Consider the following 26,291-nt stretch of genomic DNA (forward strand, 5'->3'; position numbering starts at 1 on the left):
CAGCCAGCAGATTCCGGGATTTATTCCTAACAAATTTTTGTGATTATTCCGTAAATGTCTCGCGAAATCTTTTTCCCTTAAATGGCTTTCAGAGGAATTATCCAAAAAATTCAGCTATTGAAATTATTGCGTGAAAATTCTGGAATTTTTATCGTCAATCCCCGATTTTTGTAATGAATTATCATATATTATTATGTAGTTAACAATATGATAATGAGATAAAAAAAAATAGAAACTGTAATTAAATCTTAAACGACTCTCCGAATGGGGGTTAAAAATGTTCTATAATGATTGAGAAGTCTAGAAGTTTATGAGTGTCTCCGAGTGAATGCATGAACGTTATTTGTGGACAAATGCAATTATCCGTATGGAATGTATTCAAGGTCGTGCGGCCGACGATCCCGCAATTGGCGATGCGCGTTAGTAATCACGTAATTGGTGGTCAAGAGTGGACTCTCCCGACAAGTGCCAAGGAAGCTATAATGAACATACAAAACATCCGTTTGGCTTTTCCTGTATTATTTTCCTATCTAAAGTGTCGGCAGTCCGTTACAATCCCCTTACCTGTTGTTTCTGTTGCAAAGTGCTAAACTAGGATAAGTGGATATTTTTCGCTATTAGTTTTTATCCAATTTCTCGAAATTCGTGAAAAATAATGATATTTTCATAGACACCTTTTTTCTAGCTATCATTTTTTTCCACAAAAAATGTTTAAACAAAAAATTCGCTATGGTCCGTCGATTACGAGGTACAGGCTGAAAACTGGGGGAGAAAAAAATCCACTTATCCTAGTTTACCGCTTGGCTACTGATTTTATCCATCAATTTTCAAGACCAAGCATGTATTTTTATCATTACCGCTACTGGCGCCGGTGTACACCTCAATGGGAGCACCCACTGACGGATCGGGTAAAGAGAATGTACGAGAAATAAGCGCCAGTGCAATTACGCCCAACGATCCGTGGAATGCACGTGCTAAGTACACATACACTCATTCTAGAATAAATAAAGTCACGTTTCCTGTTGGATACCAACTGCGCCACTTCCCACTCTTTCCATTTTTTTTTCACATCTCAGCGAAATCATCAGTTTCTAGGAAAAATCTCCATATAAGAATCATTGAAATTTTGTTTTGCAACATATTTTTCGAAACACTGGGGTAATATCTGAGGCGTGCGCTGAACGCATGCGCTATATATTGAGAACCATTTTTATTATCTGTGATTATATATTATCCTTCAACTAAAAAGATTAATTTGTAGGAGCAATCCTCACAAGTGGCGGGATATTGAATAATTATTGATTATTGTTGTTTTTTCCTTCAATTAAATTCAATTGATAAGTACAATATTTTTTTTTTATTCTAGCAAATTGAAATGGTATATTATACTATATTATATACATATATGTATATATATAGTATGATATGCATAGCTTAGCTATGCGCTGAAAAAAGCTGACGAAAAATCGTTACATGCTTTTTTTCAGAAGGGATATCTCGTGATAAAAAAATTATATCAAAAAAAGAAAACAAGCAAGTGACTGGAGTAGATTTTTTCATAAGTATTTCGCGACATTTTTCAATGTACGAGGGTAAATATCAATAGTAAAAAGCCGTTTAATAATCTCGTCGTTGGTACATGACAGTTGGAATTTCCAGAGACAGAAATCTCATACAGAAGCCATCAGTGGACAGACGAAAAAAGCATGTGACCAGCGGCAACAGAAAATGCAAACCGGACGTTCATTTATTCGAGTGACAATTGCACGAAGTGAACTCGTCGTTTTTTTATTTCTCCATCGAAAATTGAACGATCAGTGACGCAGAATGTGTCAAGCAATTCATGAAATATTTATCAAACATTCGCTGGAATTAAATTAAACCTCAACTTAAATTCAATTACATGTCAATTTTTGTCAACAAATGACATAATTTCAAAAAGACACGCTTGAGGGCCTAAAATTCATTCCTCTTAAAAAAATCACTACGACTATAACTAATTATAACATTAAAACAAAAATTCAAATTTAAACGGTCCTTTTTAATTATAAATGTTAATTTTTTATGAGAAACTTTGGAGTTAATTTGCCGAATAAAATTCGCTAAATCGAATTTCTCTAAAGCTGACGGTAATCAAAAGGAATGAGGGTTTAAAGTTTATTCGTTGAAACTGGGGTATTGTTCCGTATGCAGTTGACTGCCTCTGTGATTTAACAGAGGGAACATCAAGTAAATGAAGGGGAATTAAATATCAATGGGTATTGCGTTCGTTGGTAATTTCGTGTTAATCTAATGGATCTGCAGATGGATACAGTGACGAGAAACGATCAGATAGTCCAACATGCTCCTGACAATGATCAATCCACCGTCATCATCATCTACTAATTGGTACACAAATTATAATATTCGACATGAAATTTGATAAATTACGCGAAATCGCAATGTAAAATTCCTACACCACTTCTTATTCTGTAATTTTTTCTGATTATTCATCTGTAGAAAACTGAAAAATTTTTGGATTATATAATAATAAAAGAAATTTGGAAGAGAATTGATAGATGAATAATTGAAAAAACGTCAATTGCACGGGAATGGATTTTTTCGTCCAATCGATTAATCGTTGAAGTTAATAGAGAGTACTCGAAGTATTTTTGGACTAGTTCAGAACAATTTATTCCACTCGAGTAATTAGCATCGTGGATAGCACTTGGTCTCTTCTGCAATTGCCAATGGATATCATCCGATTGCGATAATTAACCACTAATCAGCACGACTCTCCGATATTTCGGATTTCCCGGGTATAATTACGCAACTGTGTGATCAATGACTAGTTTATCACTGGCTCTTCCTGAATCTATTATCTACAATTTAAATGACATCCTGATACGGAAGATTATTCACCTCATTAAATAAAAATAAACATTAAATTATCAAGAATATACAAAAATTTCTGTTGAATTCGATTGATTCACGTTTATTCAAATTTTTGATTGTGGAAAATTCTTCAAAATTTCGTGGAGTCGCGAGAGAAAATTCCGGGAAATGAGCAATCAGGATAAAATTGTTTTGCCGTTTCTGGAGCTACAGTATTTGACAATAGCTATTGATTATCATCAATTACCGAGTTCTCTTCGAGATCTGATCAGAATAATGGACTTTCCGTTGAAAAATTTATCCTCGAGTTGTTAATGGCGAATTTCCTCGTAGGGGGATGAAAATCGACATTTTGCGAGGCGGCGATCGTAAGGGTAGATACCCCGAACAATTTGTGTAAAAACGATAACAACGGTGACAGGTGATAAATGACCCTAAAACGATAGCGATTGTAATCCGTGCAAACAAATTTTTGAAGTAAGTCGATTTGAGGTGAAGGAGGAAGCGGAAATTTATTTAGTTGAATTATTCAAGTCTTTGAAGGTGTTAAATGAAATAACCAATTGCACTTTGTCACAATCGGCTTGTGCCCTCCGACGTAATTGAGTATTTGAATTTATATTTTCCAGGCGAGTAAATTTACCAGAATTTTGTGAGGATTAAGAAGACGAGGGTTGAAGGCTCAGGGAAATTCCGGAGAAACAGGCATTTGCATCTGTTCGGCGCAATTGTCGAGTGTGGAGGCGAATTTGTATAATACTTGAAGCGGAATTTGTGCTGGCGAAGGGCTCAATGCTTTCAATACGTATTAACGGGGCTTCACGTGTGGATGACTTTATCGTAGATTCTCCCAAGATTTCAGGTCTCCGAGTTTACTCGATAAACATCGGATGCCGGAGACACTGCTAATTATTGAAGTTTGTGGAGCTAATGATTAATTACGGGGTGCAGCCAATTAGATTGCCAGGCACTGAGAGATATCGGGGTATCATTATCCGATCCAAGGAGCACATCCAGGTGAAAATAAAGAGGGATGATATTCACGTGATTTTATTTGAATTAGTAGAGTACTAATCAACTGTTTAAATAGAATTTGTTGATATGACGAATCGTGCGCAAGTAATTGTTCTGGGGAATAATTTTAATGGTTAGAATATTTTTTTGAATATATTTTGAAATATATTTATAGCTCAAATTGAGCAAGAAATATTAAACCCTTTCGGTCTATTTTTTTCGAAACGTCGGAATAATTATAGAATTGTCACACATGTCTAGTGCATGTATTGTCATTAAAAAAAAAATTCCGGTTCCCATTTTAAGGCGTAATATACATGTCAAGTGCGATACGCGTTGCCATTGTTTAATTCTGTGTCAGCGAGTACTTTTTATTCAGTATCTACTCTCTATGCTGATGGCTCCGTATGCATCCAACCGTGAATTTTTTTTTTTAACTCTTCATATTCTTCATCAATATTTTCCATTACAGATGATGCGGGTGACACATTTCGTTACTCGGACCATTCCCAACAATTGTCAGTCACATTTGCGATGGATAGCCGCGGGTAAATCACAGTGATTGTCGTGTGATTTTAGGAGAAAAACGGAATTGAGGTAGACTGAATCGAAACAAGTCCTCTGCATCTCGGGAAATTGAAAAATTTTCCCTCTGTGAACAGTGAAAATGGACTGCGTGTTCCAAGGAAATCTCGTTACTCATTGTTTTTCTTCTGGAACAAGTCCTCACGCGAATAAATAACCAAGAAACTACTTGGACGTACAATAATAATAATTACTTGAATTAAAAAATAAAAATGGTTTATTCTTTACTAAATATGGATTAAAATGGAATTTTCCATTTAAATTTCAATTTGATTTTGAATTTGAATTTCAATGAATCATCACTTGAGGCAATTAGACACTTTAGGTAATTGGAAATTGAAGGAAAACAGGAATTATTTATTTTATGTATTAATTATCGATCATGGGGCTCGCAAAGACGAGTCGCACCTGGAATTTCCATATGCAAAGTGTTCAGTCATTTTGACACTAAATCCCCATTGGTGGATGTCCACGTGTTCCCATGCATTGAGCCTATTATGAGTGTCATCAACATAGCCATCACCCTCCTCTGGAGCCACTGGGTAATTGGTCATGATCAGATTATCCTGTTGCGTGCTAATTATTCAAGCCCCATCGACCCCCTGATCTTGACTGATAACCGACGACGCAGGGACACTAATTAGTGAAGAATATTTCCATTGTGGAATTAATCCTTTGGATTAACCACATCAGATAATTTGAACAAAATGGTGGAGAAAAATCAGGAAATTTCTAGTTTCAATGGAATTCCATAAATTCCGTATTCTGCTTGTCACGTTGATAAAAATAATAATATCATTTGAATTATTTCAAATCGTCTGATTTCGTCTATTTCATACTACTTTGTTCATTTTTTATTTAAAAAATCAATAATATTGATAATTGAATTAAATTTAAATCGAATGAATTGAAAACGAAATGTAATTAAAAATTTAAGATTAATTCACAGAAATCACGAATTTTTTGTATTTTTTATGAGATTAGAGATTTTAATTGTGAAATTCCTTAGAATTTTATCGCAATTAAAAAGCAGAAAGGAGAAAATTTATAAACAGTCAAAGAGATTTAATATCTGGATCAAAGGATTTATGGAATGTATAATTAGAAGCCAGAAGTCGACGTCAAATGAAGTAAGATCTATTCTCCGAGTAGAAATCACTCCGAGTGGATGAATAAATGCAATTTCCCCCTGCAAGGGTAAAAAATAAAAGGGCCAATGTCTTTCAATACTCTGAATACCCTTTCATTGGCAGTCAAGGACCGGTTGAGTACCGACCACTCGGTTTACAAATGCTAGTTCCAAAGTAGTAACTCGATGGCATAAACTTTTCCACCCTCACGCACTTTATGGGTAATAGGAATTCCTTCGGAGATGAAAATGGAAGCCGAGAGGCTTTTAAATTTCCCGGATTTTCACTGCCGTTAATCGGGGCCCGAAATTATCTTTGTGGGCCCACGATAGGTGAAGTTTTCGCAGTTTTGTTGTTAATTATAATAATTATGTTGTGTATAGGAGGCGGGGCTATTGACATGTCAAACAAAAACCGTTGTAATATCAAGACAAGCAAGAGTTATTATTATTATTATTATTTATTGCTCCCATTTTGATACTTGATGAGCGAGGAATGTTGCCATTTTACAATATTATTCCATCGATAATTCATAAAAATGGAATACACTAGGATAAAATATTCCGTATTACCATTTCCATTCGCCATTTCCAAGTAATTCAATCATTAAATTAATGTTGATGATCGAAATAATTGGAAAAACGCAGACGGCTTTGCAATCCGATCAATAATGGATCGATGCGGTAAACATGCGCATAATTTATTGGATGTTGATGCATGAATGAAGTAGGAGTTTGCGTAATCCTGAGGCCACAGGGAATTGAAAATGGCATGAAAAATCCATGAAAGGCTCCCACTGAGAGATGACGGTCTGGGAGATTTTTGGTCGGAGAAAACATGGGGTCAAGGACATTTGGTGGATAAAACCCGCTCCAAATTCATGGCAGACTCATTGTTGTTGGTCTGTTGTGTCTCCAGTGGTCCGTCATCGTCTTTCCTGTTGTACCATCCGTTTTTCTTGAATAATTCATAACGCGTCAACCGTCCGGAAGGACATTAACCAGCAGCCCAGACTCTTCAGAGGATACTGACGCGTTTTTTTCATTTTCAAGATGTATTTTTTTTTTTATTCTCTTTTATTTCCTGCTGCTTCTTTCTCACCATTTATTATGGTTTAGACCTCCGAGAATTTTCCGGCTGGGAGGAGCGGTTTTTCGTGTAGGGAAATATTCATGGGGAGAGATTTAAGGACAAATAAATCATTTGTCAAAGTCACATGAACTATTTATCCACTTCAATCATTACTCATTTGTTAATGATCAAAAAATCTTTTAGTTTTCACTCAGCAGAGAAATTCAATTATTTTTAATTGAAAATAATTTTTTTTTATAAAAAATATATTGTTTGTAATGTCTTATGATTGCAATTAAATCATGGCAATCGCAATATGTCAATTATTGGCAGAATTTTTTTTTCTGTGTATATGAGTATTTTGCAAGAAACAATTAATTTATTTAAGAAATAAGTTTAAACCAGATTTTTGGGTGGAAATAATGGAAAAATTGGACAAATCGTGAGATGGGCGAGGATTTGCTTTAAAAGGAGTGATTCACATGATTTTTGGGTTTTTTTTTAAATAAACGAGTGGTTTAATTCATCTTGGCGATGATCTTTATGGAAGAGGGTCCGTGAAATACCGGCATAGGGGCGAATCAATGCTTTCATTGGAATTGGTTTTTCTCGGTAGATGAAACAATTCAATGCAGGTCGACTGTATTTTATTTTTTATCGCAATCAAAAATATTGGGTTTGGAGTTAATTGATTGCGAGAGCATGGAGAATGGAAATGATTATCATGGTGACCTGAATTGTTGGGGAGTTATTGGAGGCATTGAACATCAACATGATGATGTTTTGGTAATTCCGTTCGATGGATGAACATGTAGAGAAAATGAAAAGTGATTAAACTAAATGTTTTATCTCGAGTATCACTTGACGTTATGTGATTTTATGCCGAGGAATTCTTGGATTGTGTCGGGTCGTGGGACTTTTTAATATTTATTGGGTTATGGGTGATGGATTCCTCGCAATGGATTGGTTTTCAGAAAGTTTAGAAACTGGTGGGAGATCAATAACTAGTGACGTTGATTCATTTGTTGCTCAACTTGAAGATTAATGAGGGAGAGGTTTTTCTGAGCTGTTGATGTATGAGGAGTTGAGAGCTCAGGACGTGGTCATTCATTGTTAGAAAAAATTGAATCTTCAGGGGATCTTGAATAGATTTATCCAGCTGAGTCGCTGGAAATTCAATTCAGCGGATTTTTTAAGGAGAATAAATGTGAATTTAAAAGTTTAAATTTCATAATAAATTTCCATGAGTTAATTTCACATTTTCTGATTTTAATTTAATTGTCGGCTATTGAAGAGATTTACCCCTCTCCTAATATTCAGGGTCGGAAATACGATTCTAGGAATGCTTCTTAAAATATTGATTGAGAATGTTTTGGGTTTCGTATCCGAGGTGTGGGAGAATTTTCCCTAGAGTTAATTTTATTCCCGGAAATGATGTTGAGTGTATTTTTTCATTTTCTTTGATATACATGGAAATGGAAAAACTCACCAGATCTTGTGAAACTCATCGCGCACTTGACGTTTCACGGTGTCACTCTTCCGTCGGTACTGCAATCTCCTGCACGCCTCTGAGGAGACGGGTCCAGGTAGTTTTTTGTAAAAACCTGGGAATAAAAAATGAGGGGGATTTCTCGGTATGATAAGAGAAACTTTATATATTCAGTGATGCTTCAGATTTAGAGGCAAATGCGACATCCTAGGAGAATCATATTTTTTAATATTTTTTCTACGTGGATATGAAAGGACAGAAATATTGATGCATATTTGTAACAAAATGATAAAGGAAATTAACTTGTGTATATTCCTTTTTGGGTGATATACCAAAATAACAACTCGGAATATTACAATTCATATAATAATCATTTCATCTGGAATATTTTTTAAAATAATCTAATGACATCGTAATATCGCGACTTGTAATATTTTTCGGGATAATATTATTATTGAATAAAATTTGGAGCAGTCATCTCTATTTTGAATTCCATAATGTGCGCCATAAAATACGCGAAAAGATAAAAGATAGCAGGTGGATTTAAATAATTCACAAATTATCGAAGAATTTAACAGAGATAGCGAAATTTTTATTAAATCCTTTTTTATAGTGGCGATATCACTCTCTGAGACAACTCATGAGAAAAATTTTTGTATCTCTCGTAGATTCCGAGATATTCCGCGGAAACTGCCGGCACATAAAATACGAATGTTGTTTGATGTTAGAAGAGTGATTTGGATACTTCTTTTACAAGATTAAACGATTTTTTAAATGGATAAAAGGTGAAGGTTTCGATATATTCCAGGAACTCAATAACGCGATAAAAATCCAAACTCGACTGAAGGCATTTGGCTACTTCCATTGGCATAGGAATAGCGCCCCAGTCCAGGAGTGTAAATATTTATTCAGTAACCGCGCGAATTTCTGGCAGTCGTTGATGTTTGTGCGATCGTATATCTGTCATTCTCCTCAATGTGCATTGGATTCGGTTGAATTAAATTGCACAGCACTTTTCCATTCCTCTTAATTCAGTTTAATTGGCAAGACAAAGAACGGGGGATAACAACTTGCGCACACATTTGTTCGGAAATTCTCGGGTTCTCGACAGTAGAGTCTTTTACACCCACAAATATTTGTCCACTTGAGAGTTTCGAAGAATAAGTGAGAATCATTCCCCGGAAATTTCACCTTCAAACGTGTGATAAAAAATATCCTAGCAATTTTTTTCCGCACCCTTTGAATCACAAAAAACCTCTGAGACTTCGGAATATTCAAGATGATCAATAATTCTATTCTATCGATTTTCGCACAAAATTTATGATTTCCCATTGTGTGATTACCCATATTAATTAATTAATTATTTTTCCAACGTCCCACGCACATGAATTTTCTTGTTCATACGCATAATAAAAAATATTCTGGCATTTTTATCTCCAATACAATTAAAGTGATTCCGGAAATCCGCAGACCTTTTGAATGAAAAAGCCCTCTAATACCCCGAATATTTCATGAAAAATTGGGATATTGAAACCACTGAATGAAATATTGAATAAACCCAAAAGCCCCGGCATTATTCACCCAGGAATATTGCCATTTCCGTATCAATATCACATCATAAATTGAAAATGTTTCAATATCTCCGTCTATTATCTCGATACACCAAAAAGAAATAACAGATTGTGCACAGCAAACGTTATTGAATGTCACGGACGCTGAGCCCTGAGAAATGAGCTTACCGAGCCAACTGAGATGTTCAGTAGTTTCAAGTTTAGTCCGAAATGCATCCATTTGATGCTTGAGCTCTCTGAGAGCTGCTACTGATGGCTCTGATAGGACAGTCGACTGGTGCACCCGGAGTTCACGTTCCATCGCTGATATACGCCTTTCTAGTTCTCGCAATAGGTCTGAGTCAATCATCCCTGATGTTCCTGGATGGGCTCCAACGATCTTAAAAATAATTATCCTTAATTATTCCTACAATCCACTAAATCCACTGCAAAATGCATTAATATCGTGGAATAAATGAATAAATTGTTCTATCAAATACCGAAATTCATGAATGGAAAATTCAACGGGAGTCAATGACGGGAAAATTAATTAACACGGTGGGATAAGTCGAGTGAGATTTTTGTTGAAAAAATAGGAGTCATTGGTTTGGGATTGGGTAATTGTTTAAATTCAATGGGAGTCAATAACTGGAATGTGAAAGAGCATTGTTGAACGTGAAAATAACCAGTGGTACTCGGGGATTGGGGGGAAATCCCATGGGAGGTTCTACTGGAGTGCTTCACTCGCTCCACCACGTTTCAATGCTCGAGAGCACACCTCAACGTGCCTAGAATATCAGCATCTGGTCCACTGACAGCGACACCCACATTTCCCCGATATATTTAATAGTTTCGAGTGCAGAGTTATCTGCCAGCTGGACGACTACTGTACGGCTTATGACTTGAATACCTGATCACCAGAATTTCTGAGAGGTACGAGAAATCATCGATTTTTCCCCTTTCTCGTTTCGAATCTATTGAAATTATTATTATACTGGAGTGTACGTTACTATTTAATAGAAATAGAATCGGCTTTTTGGAACGACTCATTTTTTTATTTATGAAAGGTATTCATGGAAATATTCTTATCTTCTGTTAATTGGGGGGTTTTAGTGGAAAACTCGTGTTGGGATTGCGCTATTGAATTGGAAACGTATGTTATGTATTGTGTTAGAGTTTTTTATGTATAATATTTAATTGAAGGCTTACCTGCAGGATATATGGGTCGTCTGGAGTATTCGGTGGGAGATGAGACGAAATATTGAGCAGTTTATCGTCTTTACGGAGCTTCACGATGTCCAGAGGTCCTGCCTCTGCGGCATTTCGAAAAAGTTCTGAAATCAAAAACCAAAAACGATTCCCAATTAATTATTAATTTATGTACAATTATATTACAAATTACGAATTCACCAATTGAAGGGCTAAAGAATAGAGAATAAAATGTGGTCATGAGACTTCAGACATGAAGAGGTGAAAAATCAACTTGCAGTAACTGGAGCGTCGGTTTCCGCAACTTTTCTTGAAAGGAAAAAGAATAAATAAAGAAACCGAAAGTGCAGGAGACTCTCCGTGGCACTTGCCTTCTCCGGAGGACATCTCGACAGTAGAAGAACGGAAAAACAAAACAAAAAGCGAGATGTATATAACACCCGAACGAGAATAACCATAAGATTTCCTTGCCATTTCTCCAGATGAGAATGGAAGACGTAATGAAAAGGATCGAGGAAAACACCTCTTCTCTCCCAGAATTTTTCATAACTGCGGTCTCTCCATGATATCTTCAGCCACGAAACACTAGCAAAGTTTCATCATGAAAGTGCGAATACCAGTCCTCATTTCAATTCAGTGGGAATTCGGTAATGAGGGAAAGCTGTTCAAAACAAGTCTCCGCATTGATTCGCAAATGATAAAAGCACCTTCCGTGACGCATTTCATCATTTCAAGAATATTTCATTTCATTCTGTAAGAATTTCTATTAAAAAATTCTGGTCAAATTTATAGTCACTGGAATTTTGCATAATTAATTACTTAAAATATCTTCGTGAAAATCTGATCAATTGTTTATTAATTGGTTTAAATACTCCGGTGGATGGAAATATTTGCGTTGAGAATTTGCGTTGGATTTCAGGTGGCGGTGGGGAATCAGTGGAAAAGTCGGCGTTTGGTCGGGCGGATTATATCGGCATTTTTAATTTTATTCGTCAAATAATAATAATGGAAAATTAATTAGGAGTGGCTTGCTCCTCGATGTTGGCGAAAGTGGAAGAATATACGGGGGATAAGAGTGGAGTAAGAGGCAAAATGGCTGACGCGGAAAAGAGAATCAATATGTTTACTTGATAAACTTGATATTTATCCACGAAGGAAAATCGATAACGAATCGTGGTGTGATGATTCTCATCAGAAAACTCATTACTCCAGGTATCAGGATTTCTTAGCTCTCCCGTTTTATCACGTCCGATTGTTATTTTTGTTTGACTTTATATTTTTTCACGGCATTTTTCCTTTCCCGGGGTTTCTCAAGTAAACTTAATCACTCTTTCATTTATTTTCATTCCACCGGGATTTTAAACATTCAATGTTGATGCACAAACTCGTTTCGGAGGCGGACTCAACGATCCGCAATAATTTATACCATGGAAATTAGTAACAAATGTAAATTACGGGTAATTTCTTTCACCCGATTCTCGCATTTGCGTTTATCCTCGGGGAATGAATTACGAGATCTTTTTTCTCGTGATTTGCCAATCCTTGCGTCATTTCTCAGGTGGTAAATAAATTAAATATTCAATTAAAAATCATTACTGTTAAAAATTATTAGTGCAATTGCTATTTCGTTTTTTATTGAGTTTACTGAAAAATGAAATGCGAATATTTAAGGCTCAATTATGATCTTTCAATTGGGGCCTCGAAATAATTCAAGTCTCGCTAATAATAATTTAATTCACGCGAACAAAACCGGGATTGGTGGATAATGGAGGCAACGGGCGTTTGCCCGGAAAAAATTATTGGCAATTATCTTCAGATAAGTGCGGAAACACATGCTCATCCCCTCGAGGTTAATAACCAACCGTGACTCATGTTTTCGTCTCCTTTTAACGTCATCAAGTATTGAGTGCAAAATAATCGTTTGATCAGGGCCTTTTTTTGGGATTTCTCTTTGCCTTTTTGCAAAAATATATAGTTGAATCAAGTCTACATAATAATATAATATAATATATTTTTATAATGTAGATTCTATATTTTATACGACTCGAATATATCTTCCCGTGCATGAATCAGAGATTGCAAAATCTAGAAAAACAATTCTTAAAATTATTGTTATCATTTTTTTGTGGTTAGTCCGTCACACCTGAAGCTTCAAGTAACTTCTTAAACAGCAATTTATATGCGGATTAATTCTCGCACCGGAAATGGAAATTATTTCCCAACATGTGTCTGGAAAACGTCGGGCGTTCATGTATGTTTGATTGAAAAACTTTTCCCACATTTTGGTGTACCCCCGGATACTCAGGGATACTGAGGGAAAGTTTTGGGTTCTTCTGTCTGAATTTTGCACGTGGAGTCAAAGACAAATTCAGAATTCAGGGGTTATTTTAACCGTGTGAGAAGGAAAGTTGAATCAAGGGTGGAGAATTTTAGATGATCAGGACTCGTGGCGGACTGAATAATTTATTTCAGAGATCCTGAAACTGTTTCTGATGGTGTACACATGTTAAAAAAATTGGTGATTATTTCAATTCCTCGAACTCTCAAGTTAATTAACGAAAAACAATTGACGAAAATTAGGAGAATAAAATTAAAGGAAATCAAACTGATTAAATATAATACAGAACATTTTTTTGTAAATTCGCCGGAGAAAAGACTTGATGCGAGAAAAAAAATCATTTCGCGGAATGCGTCCCTGAGAAATCGAATACTCCACTAATTCCTTCTGATTCTCGCCGTAAACTACAATTACTCATTTACATTGATGTTTACCTAGCGAGTTATATTTCAAATCGATTCAATGCTCGAGACTAGGAGCGGCTTTCTGGCTCCAGAGGTCATATTCACGTCAGTGAAAACGAGCCAATGAGACAAACGAACGATAATGACGCGACATGCAGGATAATTGCGGTAATTAACCGTAAGATATTAGAATCGAAGAGGCACTTGTCCTTCGGATTCGTTAATAACAACATCTATTTCTGCAAATGCTGCTACCACCGCAAAAAAAAAAATGACAAATAAAATTTTCTGGGAAAATATTCTCTGATACTAGTTGCAAATAAATTATTTTCCCTTTAAAATAATTTTGCACTCAAAATCCCATGATTAGTCGAGGAAAAATGGAAAATGGAGTGGAATTTTTTTGAATTAATTGTAGTGGATAGAGATTAGTGATTTTTTGAAATTGATCGGAAAAAAAGTAACTTGTACTTTGATAATTGATAGGGGGACATGACTGAGAATAAAAACGTCCGAAGACTCTCTCGAGTCCCAGTCAACTCCTCGTTGTACTGTATCTTGTCCGGTGCTTTCATTGACTCTAATGGAATAATGGTACGTAAATCATGGGTGTACGATGCGCGATTACAGTTTTTTATTGCTGGACCAGCTCAATTTATTCATTATTATGTTGAGGCCAATATCATTGCTCTGCGGTGACCAACTGTGTGTATATCTTCATGGAGTACATGGGATGTGTCCATCATACCCAGAAATATGATTTATGCTGGCTGCCAGTCCAATGATTTATTCTAACAAAATTTTTTATTATTCTCGTAAGTGTCGGCTCGTGGAAAAAATTCATAGGGTGACGTAACTATGAATTATTCAAAAAATTGTAATAGTTATTTCAAGTTTTCTCGAGAACTTCAAATTTTCCTGAATTCTTGAGACAGTTGAATAATTTTCAAAATTCCGAATTTGGATCGAAATATTTTTTCAAATTTTTAGAAAAAATTATGGGAAATTCCTCAGGATTTGTATAGATGAAACAAAAAAATACGAAAAACAAAAATACATCATCCCCCCAATATTTTTGTCAGTTTTTTCTCACAACACCGCGAGAGAACAAATACTGGGATAAATAAGCTCACCTCAGCGTGGAAATAATGAAAATTTTTTTCCGGCGCACTGTATTCTTCCATTTTTTTTTTCTCAGGGGTTGGAATGGGGTTTTATGCACAACCGCAGTGGAAAAAACTCTCCCAATGGGAATTATACTGCAAGCACAAAGAGGCTGAGAGCCAGAATAAAAGTGTCACCCAGTTTTTTCGTTGAACACTTCTTTTTTTTTTCGACTCCTCTTTTTGGGACTTTTTAAGGGGAAAATAGTGGAGGGCTTTAATCCCCAAGGGCTTGGGAGTCTCAACTTGGTACAATGGGGGGTTTATTTTTACTCCTGTTTACCCCATCCATGTCTGATATTTTATACCAATAATAGCTGGACTGCTGATCACCAATTATTGGTCGTCCACATCGATTCATTGCTTTTTACTATTTGTGGAGGGATAATAAATGCTCAGCAATTCATTTGTTCTCTGTTTCTACCTCGGGGGATTACTGAACTCGGCAATCGTTTCATTGTTCATTTTATTATCTTATATCATTCAATTTTTCGTACTACAGCAAAATTCCTGTTTCTCATTAAATTATTTTGGATGTCATTATTTAATTAATAGATATTAATATATGAGTATATTATTATATTATTGAATAATGTAATGACATTAGTAATAAAAATTTCTGCAACTTGGGATTATATTCCTAAATCTTCATTGATTTTAATTAACTAGTTATTCGATGATTTATAAATGTTTTGAAATTTCGGGAGATTTTTGGAAAAAATAGTGACAATACCTTAATTCGAGTCAGAGGGAGCGATAAAAAATGGGGAAATCGAGGACCCAAAGCCACTCTACGTGCCAATTTCCATCACATATACCCGTCGAATTTCAAAATTGCCCGAGGACTTTCGGTACATACACCCAGGGAATTACAGCCCGTGCATATTCATATCAAACTTCGCATGGAAAAAGGAAAAAAATCCAGGAGTGAGGGCATTTCGGCGCTACAATGGGATCGATACGTAAAAGCCATCGCTTTGGACTTTTTATTCCAGGGCAAATTTCCGAGTAAAAAAAAACCCTTCAATAAATCGCTAATCTTCCGACGAGATGGAACTCGCGAATATTTTCAGAACTGAACGCGCGTTAGAGCGTGATTTTTCCGGAGAATCAAATCGGAAAGAAAAAATCGAATTTTTTAATTCAAGACAGTTTTACATCGTAAATTCCTCCTCGTAAATTCCCCGAATATATAATTGAAAATTTAAAATTGAATTAGGATTACGATAGACGATTGGTGGTTTTGATTTTAGAGCGCTTTATACGAGTCTGAGAATTTTTGGTAACAAGTGGTGAATGGCAGAAAAAATCGGCGATTTTGCGGGCGTTGACCTCGATGGAAGGTTCAATGACCCATGAAAATGGTTCTGATGGAATCTTTGGGGTAGGCTATTTAGCTCGACCCCACGTCCATCGATTGCGAGGGATTCGTTTGGCCGACGGCCGTGGCCGTATGGCCCTGAGGGTGGCAATAATTGCGTGACCATGGTAACCCAGGGAAGAATACATCCGAGATACATTGGAACCCCCTCTCCCCACAAAAATGATTAATTAATCAGAGAGCCAATGAATATCACATGGAGTCTAAAATGACGAGTGTTGATTCTTGGTGGAATTTTGAAGTGCCGAGACTTTAATAATTAACCTAACGCTTCAGGATATCATTAACTATTCACGAGTCCTCAGCGAGCCCCAGAGGGAAGAAGATTCCAGTTAGAGTGATGAGAGTATGGAATATTTAGGATTTTTCCCGAGTAACGGGTGTCATAAATTAATTCAACGAATTTTAATTTCATGCACTTTTCCGGGAGAAATTTTTAATGCAATATTTTTGGTTGATGGCCGGCGATTTTTCAATTTTTTTGCAGTTAATCCTTTAATTCGATTCAATTATCAATTTGGTACCATTTAATTCTTCAACTTCATCATTTTTTTAAAATGTAGATGATGTAAATTAAAACTCTTGGATTGGATAGTTATGGAAAATATTCAATTAAAGGAGATAATTGGCATTTCGTGCGAGAGGATAAAACCGAGAACTATTTGATATCTCTTCCATACGATGTATATAATACTTCCAAGGACCTTAATCCCATCTAAAAATATCACCTAATGGGAAACCCCAAGTACAGCAGCTTTTTATGGGTTTGCCAATAATAGACGGTAGCTCTAATGAAATATCGTTGTAATATTCGACCTCTCGTCGGTGTGACCCGTGTTTACCAGCTGATAGTTATATTAGAAATGAAACACTTGACATTAGCCATTACTGAGTAAAACCCTGTGTTTTTCCAGAGGATGGAATAACCCACTTTACAAAGTGTCCACCTGACAGGAGGTTATTGGGTTATTACGGGGTATAATAATCGTTGAGAAAATTAAAGTAAATGGAGAAGTGCTTCAGGAGATGAGAAAGATGATAAAAATCGATATTTTTCCCGGGAACACTGCCCTCTTTGCTTACTGGAATTATATTTCCATCATACTGTGTCGAAAAATAATTTTTACGCACTCGTTACGAAATATCCTACTCCCATCACAATTGAAAAAAAATATATGTATGATTCCAAGAAAATTCGTACAAATTAACAAATGATTTAGACAATTTAATTCTTCTTTCATAATTTTAAGTCGCGATTTCCATTTCCCGGGGATTGACGTGGCCTTAACAAAATTTGTCGGGGACTTTATTCCCACCATTTCCTCAGAAACATTGCATTCAACAAGATCTTGGATCAGACCGCAATAAATTTCTCGGGCAATAAAAATCGTTGTAAAATCAGAGGTATTTCTCTCGACGCAGATCTCAAATAAAGTAGGAAAAACCGATGGAAAAAGGTAAAGAAAAGGTGCTTTCATCTCCGGAACCATCGTGACCCGATTATCGCACATCAGAGGGTCATCGGGGAGGGAAAGTGAGTGGATGGAGGAAGCTGAATAAGTTCTTTCTTTTTTAATGGAAAGAGAGAGTATACCCTCACGGACTCGATAAATTTTTTTCCAGAGAGAAGCAACCCTTGTTAAAAGCCTTTTTACCCCAGTGGATGCATAAGTTCTAGTAAAATTTTTTCTCCCTTTCATAATTCAATTAATAATAATAATACTAATAATAACAATAATAATAATCTCATTAATGAGTAAATTTTTTGATGAATTTAGTATTATCAAATAATTAAAACGAAAGGAACAATTTATTTAGTGAATTGAGGAAATAATTTTGGCTTTTACTATTGGAGATTTTGGATGAATTTCTTTAACTATGGGAGGAAAAAATTGATTCCTTTCTGTCCATTGAACCAAATGATCATCGAATGATCCGAGAAACTACTTATTGCCATTAGATTGAATCACGATTGTCCTTCATGTCAGGGTTGATTTTGATGGATTGTCTGCTGACGTCGTGAGGGCATATGTTGCCAGTGACTGTGAGATTATTCTATTTTTTTGGCCCTGCACTAATGGACTCGAGGATGAGGGAGCAGTTCCTCTCAGGACAGTGGATATTTAGCCAGAAAAAAATGAGGGAGATGAGAGCACTCCTGCTTCTGACTGTTCCTCTAATTACCCAATTTTGTTTATCCCCCATCGATGGAAAAACACTTAATTTGATTAACAATCCAATGACGGGCTTCGAGAGGGTCTTGGTTGTCATTGATTTATCGAGAAAAATTTGTGTTATCATATCTGTAGTTTCACGGAGTTTGACGAAGGATTGTGGGAAAAATTTCCCCATGAGTTTCCGGAGGAAACGTCACGTAACGAGTTAGAAGAAATTAATGAATTATAATTTGTGAGTAACTCACCCTTAAGTTCCTTATTGGTGACGTGATCAGGTCGGAAGCTAGCCGTTTCCTTGCGATCGCCAACCATGAAGTAGATATTGATGTATTCCTCTTCGGTATCACCGGTGCCGTTTCTCGTCTCCTCGAGGTCCATGGCCAGCCGTTTGTTGGCCGTACCAATAAACGCCCGTTATCAGGCCCGTTATCACCAAATACAGTCAGCAGTGACAGTAATAATGGCGGGTTGATGAGTGACAGAGTGTCAAGACTAATGACAACGGCAACACGACGACGCTGGTGTCGGGTGATGCGCTTCAGGAGCTGACCCTTGTTGGACACCGGGCTCATCGTCGCATCGCCGTACTGGCGGCACACCGGCCACCAAGATTATCAACAGCTCGTGATTTTTTACCCTTCCACACTTGTCTCTTTGATTTTGTCTCTTTAACGGAGGGACGGGCGATCTTTAATCCCGATCCTAAGGGTTCTGTCAACCACTGATCCCTCACATCTGCATAGTCCATTCTGCAATTTAAAAAAAATTCTCCATTTATTTAATCTAATTTCATACTTTTTATTAATTAATTGATCCATTTTTGTCATTTTTTTTTCAATTTAATTTTAATTTTTTTTACTATTGATAAATAAGTAAAAATTTATTTAGGGGATTTACAAACAAATATCTATCCCGGGGGAATGTCGCGGGGAAATCGATCGCACAATAGTGTTGAGACGAAAAAAAAACTCCTTGAAAATCCGTTTAGCGTACGGATAAACGATAAATGAACGGAAACGTCGACGACGGGGAGTAATTGAATGGCTGAAGAATAAGAGCAACGAAATACCCCCTGGGACGTGCATTTACGTGGAGTGCCCCATAAACTGATCAGTATCATCAATAAATCCATTAGCTAAATAAAATTGCGGAGTATTTTCAATTTTCCTATTATTTCCATCGGCTTGAATTCATGGGGAGGGCATTATTTACTGCTATCAATAATAAACCATCAGCTCAGAATAAATTTTGTCTCGTCCTTTTCTTTTCGGAAATATTGACAAAATTCTTTCGATTCTATTGTCATAGTATGATCGATGAAATCATTGAATTATTCATTTCAACATTTTCCACATGAAATCATAATTTCCAAATTGATTTGATTTTCAATAATATATTATTTATTATTATTTATTTTCATAGGTGAAAAATTAAAAAATTTATACGTGAATTTTGCAGGGATTGTTTTTTTATAAATAATGGGAATTGAAAGAGATTTTTTTTTGAGGTTCGGTAGAGTTCAGTGGAAAAGTCATAGGCGATCTGTAATTCACTTGACCCATATCTGTGAATTTGACTCCATTTTAAACCGTCGACGTTAACCACCTCCACCTGTACATGCGTTGCTGCGGTTAAACGCGCACTGCGACGTTTTCCCGTAATTAAGTTATTCAAATTTATTTCCCCTCTCCCCCCTCCCCACCGCTTTCCGAAATAGAACTCAATGAAATAATGTCGTTTGTTTCTACGCCGATGTCAAGTCAAGATTTTTTCCGGAATATTGATTAAGCGGCAATCGAAAGAATTAAAATCCAATTGCCACTTCAATCTCGTTCTTCGACCGCTCAAATCGAACGGAAATCGATTTTGATTTTGGTATTGTTTTCGAGGGTTGAGACTTGAAAAAAAGTTACCCGTTTTTATTAGTGGAAATTTCATTAACAATTCATGTTTATTTCGAGAAGTTTGTCATTATAATTCGAAATTTTCTTGGAAAGCCCGAAAATTTTCAGGACTGCCAAAAGTTTTTTAATGCATAAAAAATTGGCAATTAAGGGAGAGAAGTTTCTAGATTTATGAGAAGATTTGAATGAATCACAAAGTTGAGAGGATCGAAAGAGAAATTTAGGACCAGCGGATAATAAATTGAAAATCGATGGAATATGTTAACATTTTTCAAGAGAATTTCTTGCCTGTTTGGTGCAGGCGAGATAGTTAATATATTGAAATGAAATACGAGGAATTAGAGTATTCGATGAAGCGTTCACACGGGAATAGAGTAAATGAGTGAACATCGATGTGACCCAGTTTCAGGGTTGTCTCATTTACAGACACTATACGTCCCAGACGTGTGTACTTGCGCACGTTCATGGAAAATTAGCGCATTAGCACTGAAAACCAATCATAATATAATTGAATTGAAGAATAAAATGGTGGAAAACATCGAGTAACTTCTCGATTCTTCTGTTGTTTATTTAATTCAATTAAAATAAAGTTTATTCGAATTGAAGGGAAAAATAGAGAAGGATTCTACTCATGAATTTCGCGCTTTTACTTATTTTTTCAAGTTGTGATTTCAAGGCTTCAACTTCTCGTTGTTCTCTCATCAGAGAATTTCCCTCTCGTAATATCGAAATGGTGTACCACAGGTGGCGTTTAATTTTCTGGATTATTAAACCCCCTTTGTTTTCCACCAGATGAAATAAAGATGAGGGGAATCAGTTGAAGGGTCAAAGCACAAGAGCAAGAACCCAGGGGCTTTTTACTTTGTCGACCGTCAAAGGTGACTCACTTTCATTTCCTCTTTATGAATTTCTGTTTGTCGGGATACACCAGAAAATTCGAGGGCAGCGGCCATTAATTTACCCGGAAACTTCAGAAAATAAAATTGAAGGCAATTTATCCTCCTATTATTAACTCACAAGTTCTTCCCGAGAATATTTATCATCGGTACGAAAAAAATCTACATGTAAATAAAATATAATCAATAATAAATACCAATAAACAATATTTTTGATAATCCCCATTTTTTTATTGGATTATCAGTTTTAAATTGTATACTATTAACGAGTTTACGAATTTTTTATTAATAAAAAATATTATCGTCTTAATGATTATTTATGTTTATGAAAGAATGGGTATGGAAATAAATCCTTGGCGAAAATATTTCTTTTTTCTCTCAGCACTTAAATTTTACGACTCTCGTCAGTTTTGACACCGAAATGACTCAGGAAAGAAAGGAAACGTGCTAACGAGTCCCGGTCAGTAATAATTGTAACATCCTCATGATGGTACTCAGGGGAAGAGGGGCAACTTCCGTCGATGTGACGGCCTGGGGGCCCCTGAAACGAAGGAAGTTGCCAAGACGGCCCCAACGCCTACGACTCTTGTACAGAGAACACCGACGACAAAAGCCCTTTTCCTCCGTATCCTCTCCTCATACCCTCCCCTTCCCACCCCCTCGCACACCGCCATTGTCGCTCCAGCATGAGCACAAGTTTCGTCGTAAATTCGAGTGGTAAAGTATCTCATAAAGTCACGGAGATATTCAAAATTCAGGGCAAAAGAGCTTGTTTTGTTTTACACTGCTAATGAGAGCCGATTAATGCAGTTTTGTTGGATTATTTGAGAAATTATTTTTATTGGAAAGCGCATTAATTTACCAGGAAAATGGATGATTTCAGTTGGGGATTATCTCTGGATGAACATTCAATGGAAAATTATTGGGGGAACTGATTTTATTCGGATTAATTTTTTTACGCATGAAAAGTTTAATTGGGAGAAGGTAAATCATTCAATTTTATGTTTTGTTATATTGATAATAATTTTTATTGAATACCCGGGTGAAAAAAAATTGTAATCGAAATATTTTTTTCAAATTTTCAAAAAATTTCGGAAGAACTTTTCAGAATTTTTTTTTTTGAAACAAAAAAAAATCGGAATACAAGATACGCCATCTAACGAATGAAAAATTTTCCTATTCAAATTTTTGAAAAGTTTTTCAAAACCTTTTCCAAAAATATAATTGAGTTTTCTGATTTTTTTTTGTTGCATAAATAAAATTGTTCGAAAAGTTTTCCAGAAATTTTTGAAAAATTTGAAAAAAATATTCCGATTACAATTTTTCTTTACCCGGATATTGTTGAAATAATAATTTTTAAAAATCGTCGAAATTATATGGAAAGTCGTTATGAGAACATGATCAATCATCCAAATCGAATTTTTATGACGCCGACAATTTTTAGTGAATTTACCCGTTGGGCCTCGTTACTCCCCCCCTTCCCCCCAGGCCCCGAGATCCTCTATAAATGATGCACCGCACCTGACACGTTTATTAGATTTAAATCTTCATCCATTTTCCAGATGAAATTTCAAGAATTTTCCCCTCTCATAGACACATTTTCTCCTCCCATCACTCTTTTCCTCGGTCTCATAATTCACTCTCGTTCACTCCGAAATTCAGTTAAATTCCTAGCCTCAAGGTGCACTGTTGTGCACAATAAAGTGTGTACATACGTTGGTACAGTGCGTCATTGCACCAAAACCGAATTCAAGGCGCGTCAGACCCGCGTAATCCGACACTTTCGTACTGAGATATGCGGGTTATGTGCAAGTCGAATATTCAGGCTAAATTACCATATGACTTCCAAAGAATTTGTCACCACCGTCTCCCATTTGGAGTTGAATCTCAAAAGCAATGAGTACACTGACAAAAAAAATTACTGAATTAAAAAAGAAAGTGTTTTGAAACTAAAAAAATAAATTCATAGATAGTCGCAATAGTTGCAATCGCGTATGTAATTGAGTTGAATAATTCAATTTTTATTGAAAACTCATGGAGATAGTCGCGAGAAAAATTGGTTGACTCCCATAAATTTTTCCATTGAAGTGTCGTAATTCCTAATAAGCGACTACAAATGCGTTGAAGCCCTTAAAACTCTGTCTATCACCGAACAAATGCTCTCAATATACCTTTAAATACCGCTATTCTCAAATGCACTTGGAAACTATATGGAGTGTTCTGGCATTAATTTGAAATAAAATTCGATGGAATGTGAGTCTTTTCCAAGACGATTCAGATAATCCGTGTAATCGGTTTGCTCTGAAGCCAACGTGCTCCGTTCCCACCCCATTCTAAACTTTTTCATTAATTCCTCTCCTCATTCTTATTGTTCCCATCCATTCGCGGAAAAAGTTTGTTTCCAAGGTGATAATTACCCTTGCACTACCACCCATTTACCGTCTGTGAATGAGGTAAAGTTGGAGAACAAAAAGTCTCAGGAGAAAATCGACGTCATGAAATGTGTTGTTCCTTGGTTAGAGGTTTCTTCTGGGGTTAAGAGTCTACTCTCTTTGCGTTTTGCACTACATTCCCTCGGAAATTATCTCTCGAATTCGCAGAAAAAATGTGGGGAAGCGAAAGAAAGAATGTGAAAAGACAAAACCACGAGCTGTGTCCTGAGAATATTCTCCTATCAATTAAAAAAATCGCGACATCTCCTGATAATTAATTTCTTTGTCATAACATTAATCACAATTTCCTCTCTATATCAATTGATGAAATGAAAGTCTTCACGTGCAATGGAATAAATTACGCATTTTTTAAATCAATTTTTTGAATTCTAAAAGGTAATGCGGATCGAGAACTTTTAACACGGATCAGGCGAAACTTTTCAAATATATTTTACTTTCAACGTAGAGAATTTTCCGATGCTTCATTATCGCGGATTGGAGGAAAACACCGGAGGGATATTGCGTAATTCAGTCTCGAGTGGACGACTAGAGTAAACATTCTGTGTATTTCGCCCACAAACACACACAAAACATTGAATAATTTCGTACATTAGCATATTAAAAGTGGGTGGACTATTCACGGGAAAATTCTATCTATTAATGTAATTCAACGAATAATTTATATGACGTTAATTAAAATTTTTTGCCTCGGGGCAGTATTCACATTTCATCGTAGCCATTCACCTCTTGGGATTTGACATTACACGTATGGAGTTATTTCCAACAGATGGAATTCATGCTCATTGCATTCATCTGCCTCTCTATCTCCGGCATTTCTCCTCCACTTTCTTTCACCTTTTCTTCGTTTTCAATACGAAATCCTTTAAACTTCACTCCCCTGCACATTTCATTCACCAGATTTGGAATCAGAAGTCACCCAGTACTGAGTATTGAATTCAATACATTGTATAAACTATCTCCGTCAAAGAAGAATTTTTCAATGGTAAAAAATTAAAATTGAAGATTTTTGTATTTTTTATGTACGACTCTCTGATATCCGGCGCAGCGAATTGAATTTTATTTTTAATTTTCATATAACGCGATGGCTGAAATAAATGCAAAAGCATTTTTACGATTTCTTCCTCGTAAACATTTGAAATTTTATTTCCTCGTAAAATTCAATGGGAGTCCATCAAACTAAAAGTGGAGAACATTACATCAAAAACAATACTCTCAGATTAAATGAAGGTTTGATATTTACTGAGGTAATTTTAAAATAGTTTGAAGTTATCTGTACGCGGACGAAAAGTGGTAAAATAAAAAATTATCATAAGCAACATTTTTTTTTACAGCACGAGTCGTAAAATGCCCTCCACCCGGAGTTTTTCCGAATTTAATTCTTAACAGTACAATTACCCCGCATTTGCAATTACTTATTATCGAATTATACGTGAAAAAAAATTCCAAATATCCCGTCTAATTTATTTGAATTTCCGAAACGACAATGATATTCCGCTAATCGCATAGAGAATGGAATCAACGGTTGTGGCAAATCGACATCGATTAATTATCGAGTTAATTGGTGCCACAGTACATTCGGATATTCATTAATGCCCATATGCTGTCCTCCCGTGCATAAATAAACTGGTGATCACCATGGGAATGCGGTGGATATAAATGACCAGTGTACAACATTGTACCGAGAAATTGTTGATCGGTGGACGAGTCCAACTGTACGACAATAATCGAATTTACCCCCCGTCCGCACTCGTCATCTCATTTCACAGCTCCTGTCGAACACAATTGAAAGTGATTTTTCGCCCATTGCACACGACTTATCGGGTATTTTCCCTATGCGCTATTTCCGAGGACAGAAAAAAATTCTATTAAACCCGCCAAAGTGTATTTCACCATTTTTCAATTTGCCAGAACAATGACGACTTTAATAACATAAGAATTCTGAGAATAATGATTTTTTTTATGCTGCCAACTATTATTTTACTTGGGATTAATTGTTTGGAGTGAAAATATTTTGAATGTCAGTCGGTTGCTGTTGTATGCGGAAGTCGCGTTCCTTCAATGAGGGAATTGAATTTCAATTATTTTTGTAGCGAGGAGATTTGCTATTCGCGATCAAGCTGATTTCCGGGATCGCTGTGGGATTTCTGGTATTCGAAAATAGAAATTCGTTTTGATTCGTCACAAAAACATTAAATCGATAAATACTATCGGCTGCAGATATCAAAAGATCAAAATCAAATGATTGCGGGATGAACGTAAAAAATTTCGGGTAATTGCAGTAATTCGATTCTAATTCGCAATTAAAGAAAGGTGAAAGCCCCTAACTGTCGATTGCGTCATGGAATCGATCCCTGGTATTACCGCCAAGTGTTGATCCTTCTGATCAAAAGCACCTGGTGATACCCTGGATCCGAACAAATCCTTCGGGATTACCCGCAAGGTACAACACCATTCTCTACCAAATACGAAACTCTCTTTTATGATTCAGTGGTACCGCCACCGTCGGTCCATAGTAGTTTCACTATTAACACGGTGTATTATACGGCACGTCAAACTCTGCTTTAATGGCCTTCGATGGGCGTCTCCTTTGAGTTGGCCGCATTATATCGATTTGTGGTTTACGACGATGGTAGACCGAGTTTGGCAGCTACCG

At 36.1% G+C, this 26,291-nt stretch overlaps 1 protein-coding gene across 2 annotated transcripts in view; it reads right to left on the bottom strand.

Annotated features, from left to right (window-relative positions):
- Pde9 (phosphodiesterase 9) overlaps nt 1–26,291 on the bottom strand; it is an 89,526-nt gene that overhangs the window by 7,062 nt on the left and 56,173 nt on the right. For both annotated transcript variants that reach the window (XM_011304160.1, XM_011304153.1), the window contains exons 3-6: nt 18,631–19,134; nt 10,923–11,047; nt 9,903–10,113; nt 8,164–8,278 (exon numbers count right to left, since the gene is read on the bottom strand). In XM_011304160.1, coding sequence (XP_011302462.1) covers nt 8,164–8,278; nt 9,903–10,113; nt 10,923–11,047; nt 18,631–18,763 — 584 coding nt within the window. In that variant the 5' untranslated portion in view covers nt 18,764–19,134. The remainder of the gene's footprint in view (nt 1–8,163; nt 8,279–9,902; nt 10,114–10,922; nt 11,048–18,630; nt 19,135–26,291) is intronic.

This window comes from Fopius arisanus, unplaced genomic scaffold (genome assembly GCF_000806365.1).
Source record: "Fopius arisanus strain USDA-PBARC FA_bdor unplaced genomic scaffold, ASM80636v1 scaffold00002, whole genome shotgun sequence".
Lineage (NCBI taxonomy): Eukaryota > Metazoa > Arthropoda > Insecta > Hymenoptera > Braconidae > Fopius > Fopius arisanus.